This window comes from Sorex araneus, chromosome X (genome assembly GCF_027595985.1).
Source record: "Sorex araneus isolate mSorAra2 chromosome X, mSorAra2.pri, whole genome shotgun sequence".
NCBI classification, from domain to species: domain Eukaryota; kingdom Metazoa; phylum Chordata; class Mammalia; order Eulipotyphla; family Soricidae; genus Sorex; species Sorex araneus.
The window spans coordinates 252062747-252075094 of NC_073313.1; the positions used below are offsets into that span (position 1 = coordinate 252062747).

A 12348-nucleotide genomic window follows, 5' to 3' on the forward strand; every position below is an offset into this window, starting at 1 on the left:
CTAGAGGCCTAAGGAAGAAGAATTATCTTTACAAGGAGAGCCGTTCCACGGAGCTGAACTGGCGTTTACGAGAGTAATCGAAGTTTACAAGGCCAGTAAGGCAAGGACATCAGGCACGTTCAACCCGGGGAACAAGGTACGTGAGGAGACCGAGATTAGAACTCTTGGCGGGGCAATCCAAAGTCATTCTATTTGGCTAAGGCATAAAGCGCTTTTTTTTTTTCCCCTTTAATGCCCAGAAACCAAGCCGGGTAGGTCCTCTGCTGGGCTGAGAATAAAGGCTGTGGGGGGTGGGGAGGGCGCAGTGAGCTGGAGCTCAGACGTGGCAAGCAGAAGGGGCGGGTTTGATCCCTGGCACCACACGTTCCCCTGAGCACACAGTCGGGAGTAATCCCCGCACACACACACACACACACACACCACTGGGTGTGGCCCCCAAACAAAGAAGTTTTGTACGATTTCACTAAGGAGCAGAGGCAGGGAACTGGCCTGACACTCTCAGCCCACCTGAGCGGTGGCACGGGACCCCATCTGCCCGGGTCCCGTCCGCATCCTGCAGCTGGGGACGGTGGCATCCGCAGGCCGGCCACTTGCTCACTGTCTGTCTTGTGGGCATGGTGGAAAATCACAGTGTTTATACAGGGGCTTTTGCAGGCTGTGGGCTCAGAGATCACCCCATGTGGTCTCAGGACACCCTCTGGGGTGCTGGGTATCGAACCCAGGTTGACTGGGTGCAAGGCAAGAGACCCCCCCCACCCCGCTGTGCTATTGTTCCCAGCTCTGTCCACAAGTCCTCGGTCCTTCTTCCCCCCCGAGGAAGCCTGCTTCTTCACAACCAAACCCGTCACAGGGCTGGAGAGTCCAGAGGCCAAGACGGCCAAGAGCTTCCCTCTCCCACCGGCTGAGCTGAGGTTCCCCGTAAGGACCTGGAACTCGCAGCCAGAATTTAGAACAAACACCGCCCTCCCGGGTCCCGACTGCCTCTGCTGTGAACAGAGCCGTCCACGCAACTTCATTTTTATTTTTCATAACGGCCACCCCCAGGGGCGCTCAAGGAGCCAGGGGCCACTCCCCGTGGTACTCAGGCACTCAGCAGCCCCTGGGCGCCAAGGTAGCTCCAAGCACCGGGGCTGCTTCTCCAGCCTCTCAAATCCCATTTTGCTCTTAGTGCTCAGACCCCGATTCTCACGGGGTGACATGGCCCGGCCCACCGTCAGAGGCAGAGCAGGGAGTTTCCGCACGATGCATGCTTGCTCGAGGCCCCAGGCTGCAAACAAGTGCTATTTTCGGGTTCAATGGAAGCTGGAGCCCAGACCCTGTCTGTCCGCAAGAAGTTTACAAATTAGCCAGGAAAATAAGCAGAAAGAAGGACAAATAGTAGATCAGACGGCTTTCTTTTTTTAATATTTCTTGTTTGTTTGGGGGCCACCCCTGGCCGCGCTCAGGGCTTCTACCTGGCTCCGTGCTCAAGGCTCACTCTGGGAGGGGCTTGGGGGACCCTATGCGGCAGCTGTGGATCCAAAACAGGGCCGGCCATGCGTCAGGCAAGTGCCCTAACCCCTGCACTCTCGCGCGCTCTCTCCCCCCAGCACATCACACGGTATCCTGACAGCGCCGCTTCCTGACGTAAATGCAGGGTCGACTGGGGGAGCTCGGCAGGAGGAGGGAAGAGGGCGATACCCCTCAGGCACGCCCTGACGGCCAACGAGAAGAGGCAGAGAAAGAGAAGATCAATATTGACTGGTATTGTCAAAGGTCACTATTATTAATATTCCCCGTTTGGCATTTAATTGCTGTTTCTTTTGGCCAAGTTCAATCCTTAGAAGGAAAACCCGGGCAGAGGCTTCTGACAGGTCACAATTACCGGCTCCCCATTCATTCCCTTGCCAGTCTCCCTGGATAAACACTGTGATTTTCCACCGTGCCCGCAGGATGGTGCGCAAGCAGCCGGCCCCGCGCGTGCCGCCATCCCCGGCTGCAGGCTGCGGAGGGGACCCGGACAAGATGGGACCCGGCTCCACCGGCCAGAGTGAGGACTCGCTCCTGACTGGTGAACCCAGCCCCCCCGAGGCTAGAGAGTTCTGGATGTCACCCCAAGGCAGGTCAACGGAGACGGCTGGCCGAAGCTAACCAGCCTGCCCCCGCCGTCTATCTGCGTGCCCACCCCCGCTCCTTCCGTCCTTCTCAGGCGTGAGACTTCCCACACATGGGCCCCCGTCTCCCTGAGCAAGGGGGCTCAGGCACCATGCCAACAACCTGGCACGCTCTAGCAGCAAGTCCACACCCCAGCGGCTGGGGAGAGGAAGTAAAAGTGCGTGAGCAGAAAGGAAGTCGTGCGGGGGCGCGCACACACACACACACACACACACACACACACACACACACACACACACACTACCTCTGCCATAAATTGTTCCAAGAAGGAGTTTTCCTCAAACGGCTCCGTCTTCAGCCGATCTGTAATAGGAAGGATGAGAAGGAAAAAAAAATCTGAGTTCTTGGACTGGGCGAACGGCACAGCCGGTAGGTGCTGACCTTGCGGGCGACCAACCCCAGTTTGAACCTGGCTCCGCTTACAGTGCCCTGAGCACCACCAAGAATCACTCCTGAGCACAGAGCCACGAAGAGCCCCTGCACCTCCCTGGGCGTGGCCCACATCCCCCCTCGCTGCTCGATCCCCCCCAAACAAAGACATGTGAGCTTTTAGGATGAGCCTCAGACCTACCAGAAGGAAAGGGGACAGAGCTGCGTATGTCTTTGGGAGAAAGGGAGAAATAAGCGCCCAGGGACCCCTCACCCAGTGGGGAAAGAAGGGCCCAGGGCTTGTGGACAGGGCCGGAGCCAGCACACAGCGGAGAGGGCGCTTGCCTTGCACCTGGGCGAGTTCAATCCCCAACACCCCGGATGGTGTCCCGAGACCAGCAGGAGTGATTCCCTGACCAGAGAGCCTGCAAAAGCCCCTGAGGATGGCCCAGTGTGGCCCCCAAACAAACAAACAATCGGGGAGAACAGGAGTTTATGGGCTAACAACAGGAAGAGGGGGTGACGGGCAACCAAGGGCAGGCCTGGGGGACCACGCGCTCCTCCCAGTCTTCCCACACAGAGGGAAAGGTCGGACTGACGTTGGACATTGGAGCTCGGTGGCTTTCACGGAGCACAAGAATCCCTGCAGCCCTCACACCACACTGACCACTACTGGCCCCATTCCAGCCTGTCCTGGCCATTACTGGGGTTTGCAGGGGGGAGGGAGGGCCAGGAGGGGGTGTCTGGACTCAAGAGACATCTTCTACCCCCCCCCCACCGTGTGGACACCAGCCAGGTGCTCAAGGCAGGGAGAAGTTTCGGTCTCTGAACCCCCAGTGTCCGGCACCTGGCCAGTGCCCGGCGCCCTCACTGGGGAAGCCCTTTCCCTCGGGTGGGGGTTGGGGGGCGGTGCTCACCTCGGCTCAGCGTGGCCCCGCTCTCCTGGTAGTCCCGGAGCTCCAGGTCTTTCCGATGAAGCAACGTGGCGAGCTCGCGTACCTGGTGCTGCAGCGCCAGGCCCACGCCCAGCAGGGGCCGGAGCAGATGCCGGGACACCTTTCATGGAGGAGGAGAGAGGGATCAACCCGCTGACCCGTTCCCAGGGCGCCCTGGCCCTCCTCCCCTCGGCGGCACCAGAAACGGGAGAAGAAGACAAGGTTGCAGAGGGACTCAAGGCTTCCAAAGGGTGCAACCCAGGACAGAGACAGGAACAGGCAGAGCCACTAGGTCAGCCGCCTTAAGGGGTGAGCGCTTTCTCGGGGGTATGGATAACGCCTGGGAAGACACAGCCAAGATGTACAGAGAAGGAGGTTAACAGTCACTCAGAACAGAGACAAAAGCAGACCCGAGGCCTGGAACAGCAGAGGAAGGAGCTCGCCGGCCTTTGCAAGCAGCCAGCCTGGGCGCAGTCCAGCTCAGGGAGCACCGGCCCTGCCGGCACTGACCCCCATGCCCACGGGCAGGAGGAAGCCCCGAGCACTGCTGGATGAGGACCGGAAAAAGAAGAAAAAGTTAAAACAGCGGATGTGAGCTACAGGGAAAGGGGGGACTAAAACCCACTGAAAAGGGAGAAGCTTTGCAAGCTGAGTTAGATCCAGACCACTAATTAAGAGCCATTTCAGGGCTCGAGATCGAACCCAGAGTTGCTCATGATCGAACACAGAGTTGCTCTGATGCTTCCCACAAGGGCATCAGAGTCCATGGTCATGGCAGCCACGGAAGCGAGCTGGGCCGCCAGCATCCAGCTCCGGAGCACGAGCTGTCGTCCCCCTCCTGGACCCAGGCCCCGGGGTGGGGCCACCCAGACAACAGTCTCCTAGGAGCCTTGAGCGGTGCAGAATAGCTTCGCCCACCTCCGCCAGGTGTCCATTAGCCGGGCAAAGGAAACAGCCCAGATCAATCATCTATTTGTGGCTCGGGGATGTTATCCGTGTTCCTTCCTTTTCCCAGAGGAGAGGAACTCAGGGAGGCACGAAGGAACCAACGCCCCCGTCTAGAGATCAGAAGGGGTCTGTAAGAGCCAGGGAGTCGATACCGGTACATTTGCTTCCACAGCTCCCGGGGGGGTGACTCCCAGACCCGAGGCTTTAGCATCTCACCCAGGAGACGGGCCTTTTACTGAAACCTTATGGGAACAAGGGTCAAGCCCTGCCCTGACCTCAGAAGTGAGACTTCCGGACAGGACACCCCACACAAGTGGCAAGTGGCAGAAGAGGTCCCCACGTACCCCACTAGACAGGCAAACCAGACACAACTGGATCTGGGTCCAGAGACTCTTTGGGCTGGAGAGAGAGTCCAGGGGTGAAGATGTTGCCTGGCATACAGCCAACCCCAACCCCATCCCCAGCACTAGGGTTCCCCTAGCACTGCCAGGCGTGGTCCCAAAACACAGACCCAAGAGTAAAGCCCTGAGCACTGCCACATGTGGCCCCCCAAACAAACAACAGACGTCTGGGATCTTGGGCTGAGGAGACAGTACAGGGGTTAAGGCTCTTGCCTTGCCTGCATTGACTCCGGTTTAATCCCCAGCACCCCAGGATCATCGAGTACTGGCAGGAGCAGCCTCTGAGCACAAAGACAGGCCGCTGTGCCTTCCCACCACAAAAAAATAATAATAATAATACAAAGAAGAGGTGCCGAGAGATGGGGGCTTCGGTGCCTGCCCTGCATGGGACCGACTATGGACCATTCCATCCGACCCTCGCTGAAGTTGTTCAGTGGCTGTCAGTCCCATTTGAGGCGGGTCAGGAGGGAACACAGGCTCGTTTGCTGAATTTGTTGGAGAGAGAGGCTGTGTGTCTGGTGAGCAGGATGGAAAGCCATCACCATCACTAGCCATGCAGCCACACGGTCACGGCGTTCAAACACAGAAGCCACACGTGGGGCTGGAGCGATAGCACAGTGGGTAAGGAGTTTGCCTTGCACGCAGCCGAGCCGGGTTCGATTCCCAGCATCCCATAGGGTCCCCCAGCACCGCCCGGGGTAATTCCTGAGTGCAGAGCCAGGAGTAAACCCTGTGCATCGCCAGGTGTGACCCAAAATGGAAAAAAAAAAGAAGCTGTATGTGGCCAGCCTGTCTGCGGGCAACTCTTTTCTTGAAAGTTTGTCTGGGGACCATCGGGATGGCAGCAAGAAGCCTGGTGCTGAGGCAGGAGCAGCAGGGCAGTGGGCAGAGCACTTGCCTTGCACGCGGCTGCCCAGGTTCAATTCCCAGCATGCCATTTGGTCCCTGAGCCCTGCCTGGAGGGACCCCTGAGCACAGAACCAGGAGTGCACCCTGGGTGTGACCTAATACAACAACAATAAGAGAAGCCTAGTTAAGAAGCCTTTGATCGGACCCTCTGCGCCTAAAGACTTTGATTCCAAAGATGTAACACATTCGGGCATCCAGCGCAGCACCCGAGAGCGATGCACTGGGACACCAAACTGGGCTACAACTCGGTGCTGCCGGGGGTGGATTTTTTTTTTCCTCCCCACCCTGTCTTCCTGCACGGAAAGCGGCGGGCTGGCGGCACCCATGTGGCAGGCGCCATCTTCTGTGACTCCAGACCCACAGGTATTCGGATTTTACTTTGGGGGCTCCCAGGAACTCATGGGAAGGGGGCATAACCGGCACGCCCTCGGCCCAGATAAACCCGGAGCCGCTGAGCGCGAATTGGACCCTCTGCGCCTAAAGACTTTGAATTCAGAGACTTCTTACAGCAATGCACTGGGACTGTGAGCTGGGCTATGTAATTTCTGGCAGAATTTTCCCTGGACTTTATACAGAAATCCAAAACCGCGCGGACGTTGCTGCGGACTTAACATTTATAATTGTCAGCAATGAGAATCGGTTCCATTTGAACAGGTCTGACTTGGGGGGGAAACTCCAAATAATAACAGTAAGTTTTTTGTTGAAAATATTGAAGGTTTTTAATGTAGCAGCCACCTTTGGACTGTGAACTAAGCAAAAGCCCCACGCTGGCCGACACGGCGTGGCGTACACCATACTATCTGAGGCGCAGGAAGGGGGATGAGGGGGAAAAAGAAAAAAAAAAAAGGGAAAAGGAAAAAGAAAAAAAAAAGAGAGAGAGAGAGAGAGTTATGTCAACTATAGTGAGTTTTGTGTTGAATTATGGAATGTAATCAAGGTAAAGAAAAAATGAAGTGAAATTCATTAGTTATACAGTAGGGGGTAGGGGGTGGGGGCGAGGGGTATACTGGGGTTTCTGGTGGTGGAATATGGGCACTGGTGAAGGGATGGGTGTTTGAATATTGTATAACTGACATATAAACCTGAGAACTTTGTAACTTTCCACATGGTGATTTAATAAAAATTAAAAAAAAATAAAAATAAAAAAATTTAAAAAAAGAAGCCTTTGATCATGGCCTCATAAATTATCTGAAATAAATGGACTAAATAACAACAAAACCAAACTTGACCCTCCCCCCAAAAAAATTCCTGTTTGGGGGCAGGAGCGATGGTCCAGAGGGTAGGGCATTTGCCTTGCACATAGCAGGCTCGGGTTTGATCCCTGGAAACCCAAGCACTGCCAGGTATGATTCCTGAGCACCGAGGCAGGAGTAACCCCTGAGCATCATTGCATGTGGTCCAAAAAAACAAAAACAAAAACAAAATCCCAAAAAGTCGCTTTTATCTAAAAGTAGCTCATATTTCAAATGGCAAGCTACCCGTGACGTATTCAATATGCCCGAAACAGTAACGATAGGTCTCATTCCCCTGACCCTGAAAGAGCCTCCAATTGTTGAGAAAGATGAGTCAGGAGAGGCTGGGAGGAATAGAGACATTACTGGTGCCCACTCAAGTAAATTGACAAATAACGGGATGACAGTGATACAGTGATATATTTCAAATAATTCCCTAGGGGGACTGGAGCAATAGCACAGCAGGTAAGGCGTTTGCGTTGCATGCGGCCGACCCGGGTTCAAATCCCAGCATCCCATATGGTCCCCTGAGCACCGCCAGGAGTAATTCCTGAGTGCAGAGCCAGGAGTAACCCCTGTGCATCGCCAGGTGTGACCCAAAAAGAAAAAAAAAATTTCCTAGGATGGGGTTAGAACACTCAAAATCACTGTGTGGCTGCTTCACAACTGGAGGCTGGGATAGTGGATTTAAGGCAAATTCAGGGAAGTCCCAGTTTCCAGAGAGCAGTGCTGGAGCAGATGCAGACCTCTGTCACCGGGAGTGACCCCGAGCACATAGTCAGGAGTAGCTCCCAAGCACCAGTAGGTGGGATCCAGCCCTCTGCCTTCCTCCCCCCCCCCCAAAGAAAAACCAGAATCCCTTTAGACACTGAAAAGTGTTGATTCAACACTGTCAGAGAGGTACCCAGCTTCCTTTCATCCCAGAGACCTTTGCCCTCCGCGGGCAGCCGTCAGGGAAGGCGTCAGGCTGAGGGGGCAGCGGGAAAGCGGGAGGTGCTCATCACCAGGGCAAAGGCTGCGCCTAATTTCCCCAGTTTCCCCAGGCTCTCCATGGAATCGTCCCCGGCAACCCCCAGTGAATGAGGTCACGGGTCCAGTGAGAGGTTAACAGGTGGGGGTGGGGAGCGGAAGTCCAGCGGCCCGGCTAGCCCTGACCGCACCTGGCTGGGGAAACACCTTAACCGCAAGGCACTGCCTTGTTTAGGAGACAATGCAGGGAGGGGGAATATTTGCTGTCACAGGGCCACTCCTCTCAGCCAGGTGACACCAGCTCGTAGGTGAGCCCACAGTGCTACAGTCTGACTGGGACTGGCGGCTCCACGGTGCAGCTGGAGAAACGGGGTCTCCTGGAAAGTCCCAAACCCCCCAGAGAAAGTGAAAGGAATCAGGGCCGGAGCGATGGGGCATCAGCCTGGTATACGGCCGAGCCGGGTTTGAGCCCTGGCACTCCACATGGCCCCCAAGCACCACCAGGAGTGATCCCGGGGTGCAGAGACAGGAGCAGCCCCTGAGCACCGCTGTCTGTGGCCCCCAAACCAAACAAAGAAAAGGAAACTACAAGGAACCAAAGGGGAAGAGCTGAGTTGCTAATTCCGGACAACTGACTCAGAGGCCTGTGCTCTCCAACACACACACACACACATACACACACACACACACTCACTCACACACACTCACACACATACACACACACATTTAACGTGATTCCCAGTGATGATAAAACAACCAAGGAGGTGGCACAGTTGAGGGCCAAAGTACGGGATATCGAGAATTCCATTATTAGCTGGAGGGGCAAAGGCACTGCCTTGCACGTGGCTGGCCCTGGTACCACCGGGAGTGACCCCCAAACACAGAGTCAGGAGTGGTCCCCAAGCACCACTGGGTGTAGTCCAACCCCTTCCCCCGAATAAATAAAACCAGAATTTCCTGAGACACTGGAAAGACTAGGCAGAAGGGGAGGCAGCTCGGCAGACAGCACGGGGCTTTCCTGCGCACACACCAGCCCCCCGGGACTCAGCACCACTTCATTATTCATGGGGAGACACTGTATTGTGGAGGGGCGGGGCGGGCGCTCTGCTGTGCTCCTCTGGGGCGAACCAAGCGCTTTGTTTCCCTAGAAGACGGTCTGGAGTCTAGACGCGAGCCCTCCCCCACGGACAAGTCTCCGAGGACCCTGCTGGTAGCGGTGGGGGAGTAAGAGCCCAACCCCGAGCCAAATGCAATAGAAGAAGGGAAGCAACCTCGGGGTCTTGGAGGAGCCGATCAATGAACTAAGTATCGGTAGAGTCACTCAATAAAATGCCAGGGTATAAAACTATACATGAATGTATTGCTAGGAACCTCTGAGTGTAAGAATTAAATAGAAACCACAGGGAACTAACAGAGTGATGAATATGTGCCCTTCGTGAAAACGCAGACACATACACACAGACCTGACTGTGTGTGTAGATATACGCACATACATACACACATACACACACATGCCGACAGACGGTTTCCTTTGAGAATTCACAAGCCACTGACAGCAAGAGCCGCTTTGGAAAACAGAGCTTTAGTAAGCAGTCAGGGCGTTTGCCTTGCACCTGGGCACACCTGGGGTCCATCCCGGCACCCCAGATGGTCCCCCAAGTCTGCCAGGAGTGAGTGATCCCTAAGCACTGAGCCAGCAGGGAGCTCTGAGCACTTCTGGGTATTGCCAAAAACACAAAACATAACAAACAAAAAGAAATAGTTGCTTTAGAGAAGAAAAGGGAGGGACTGGGAACATTTTTTAAAGGCAGAAAGAAGACCTATTTTTCCACTCCAGGCCTGTAAGTGCTGTTTGAAGTGTTTGCCTTTTGCATGAATCACTCATTTTTAAAAAAGGAAATAGAAAGGACGACAAGAATGAGTAAGAAACAAAAGTCGGGACTCTGTGACCTACCTGCACACACCCGGCTGCCGCCTGCAGCCCGGCCTGCCCCTGCCTCTCACTGGCTTCCTAGGGAGGTTTCCCTGGGGAGGCAGCTGCTTTAGGACAGTCAGAATGATTCGTATGTGGACTGCCAGAGATGTGGCTGGCAGTGGAGTGCTTGCCTTCCATGTGTGAGACCCCGAGTTTAATCCCCAACCCCACATGTGCACGCACACACACAAACACACACAGTAGCATAATCTATTTTAAGTCAAAGCACAATTGCTGATCAATTATGTTAGTCCAAAGCTAATCTCGACTGTTGTCAAACCCAGACGCATTCCATGCTTGGGGCTGGAGTGACGGCTCAGCACAGCAAGCAGGGCATCAGCTGTGCATGTGGCCAACCTGGGTTCAATCCCTGGCATCCCATCGGGTCCCCCAAGCTCGACAGGAGTGATTTCTGAGTTCAGAGTCAGGAGTAACCCCTTGAGCACCACTGGGTGTTGCCCAAAACACAAAACAAACAAAAAATAAATAAATAAACTCATTCCACTCTTTTTTACTGGCGAGTGGGAAGACTTTGGGCCATCCCCAGTGGGTCTCAGGGATCACTCCCAGTGGGAAACAAGGAGGGGGGGCTGGTTTGTATATGTTCTGTACACATATAAAAAATGAGTCTCCAGCCTCAAGACTCATTCCATTCTAAACAGTTGCCTCTTGACAACTAGAAGAATTTTCCTACAACAGTGAGTTCCTTTACATAGTTTCCACGAGGTGATACAAGTGCTTTTTACTGTATTCCTTAAGAGGGAAAAAAAGAGTCCATCAACTCCCTTCCCAAGGTCCCTGCGCAACTCGAGAGGCCCTGGGATACAGAAGTCTACGATACAAACTGATACAAAATTGAAACTATAACCTTGCTGCCCGGTCTCCCTCGAGCACTATCTCGCTTGCTTGTCTCTCCGTTGCTTTGCCTGCCTTTTTTCACTCTGGAAAAACCTGTGTTCTCGGCAGAACACACACACTTCTCCCTCTCCCACCTCACATCTTTTTAAATAAGTTTCAGTAGAAATTACCTTGAATTACCTTGCTTCACACACACACACACACACACACACACACACACACACACACACACACACACTCACAGACTAGATACTGCCTGAGTCTCCAAAGAGTAGCGGCAAACTTTTTTTTTGGGGGGGTGGGGAGGCAGTGGTACTAGCACAAACATTATTGAGGGAATGGTGCCCCCTCGTGTTAGTTTTTAAAAGTTACTGGAGTTCAGAACCAAACATGGAAACTAAAACAGGATGGGAAATTCCACATGAAATTCTATTAAAATCAACAAACATGGAGCCGGAGCGGCAGTGCGGCAGGAAGGAAGCTTACCTTGAACGTGGCCAACTCGGGTTCGATCCCCGGCATCCCAGGAGCAAGCCCTGAGCACCGTCGGGTGTGGCACCAAAACCAAAAATAAATTTTCAAAAATCAACCAATGTGAGTGAATACTACCTATAGGTAATACTGCCAATGGGCCTTCAAAATGCAAAGAGGTATTGTCAGAACAAAAGAAAAAAATTAGACTAGGAGCTGGGGAAATAGCTCAACGGACCAGAGGAGCAGGTCTGTGGTTTGATCCCTGGACCAGCGTGAAACCCGGAGCACCAGCAGGAACAGCTTTGGTGGCCCCCGGGCACTGCCGCATCACCAGGTCTGTTTCACAGGGGACAAGAGCACCCCTCAAATACAAAATGTTGAAGACGACAAAATAGTTCCTCAAAGAGTCCTTTGTTCCCGAATCCACCCTCCTGATACCAAAGCATCCCCTCAGCTCGGAGACACAGGAAGGGGGCGAAGGCATGTCGTCCTGGGGCCTGAAGGCTAGTACAGCGGGGAAGGTGCTGGCCCTGCCCATGATCACCCGGGGTTTGATCCCTGGCGTCCCATGCGGTCCCCCAAGCACTGAGCTAGGAGTCAAGCCCTGAGCACCACCGGGTGTAGCCCAAGACAAAGACAGCATAAAACTAAAAGCATCACCAAGATCAATTTCAGGTTTCAGATTTTCCCAGGCTCCAAAGCCCACTCCTGCGGGAATAACCTCAATTCCCCTCATTCCTGCTAATCCTCAAAACGTGGCTCAGAAATGGCCTCACCCTGGGGTTGGGGAGATGGCAGAGCAGGCAGGACGCTTTACCTGGCAAACGGGCCAACCCTGAGTCAATTCCCGGCCACCCCCTATGCAGCACCAGGAGTCAACTCCGAGCGTCTCTGTGTGTGGCCTGAAAACCCAAAAATGATCTAAATAGAGAAATGATCTCCTCAGATCCTCAACCGACCCGGGCTTCCCTCAAAGAACTTAGCCATCGTTCATCCTTCATTTCCATCCCCTCGTGAGAGCAAACTGCAGGAACAGGCACGATTCTTTGTCCTTTGTATTTTGTTGCTGTTGTTGTTATATCTCGTGATGCTCGCTCCCTGTTTGTGATGATCAGGGAACCACG

The 12348-nt window shown here is 54.2% G+C and overlaps 1 protein-coding gene across 1 annotated transcript in view; it reads right to left on the reverse strand.

Annotated features, from left to right (window-relative positions):
• The window catches only part of NHEJ1 (non-homologous end joining factor 1), a 119697-nt gene that overhangs the window by 101486 nt on the left and 5863 nt on the right, over positions 1-12348 (reverse strand). Inside the window, exons 4-5 of the mRNA XM_055123209.1 lie at positions 3441-3579; positions 2399-2457 (exon numbers count right to left, since the gene is read on the reverse strand). Of these exons, the coding sequence (XP_054979184.1) occupies positions 2399-2457; positions 3441-3579 (198 nt within the window). The remainder of the gene's footprint in view (positions 1-2398; positions 2458-3440; positions 3580-12348) is intronic.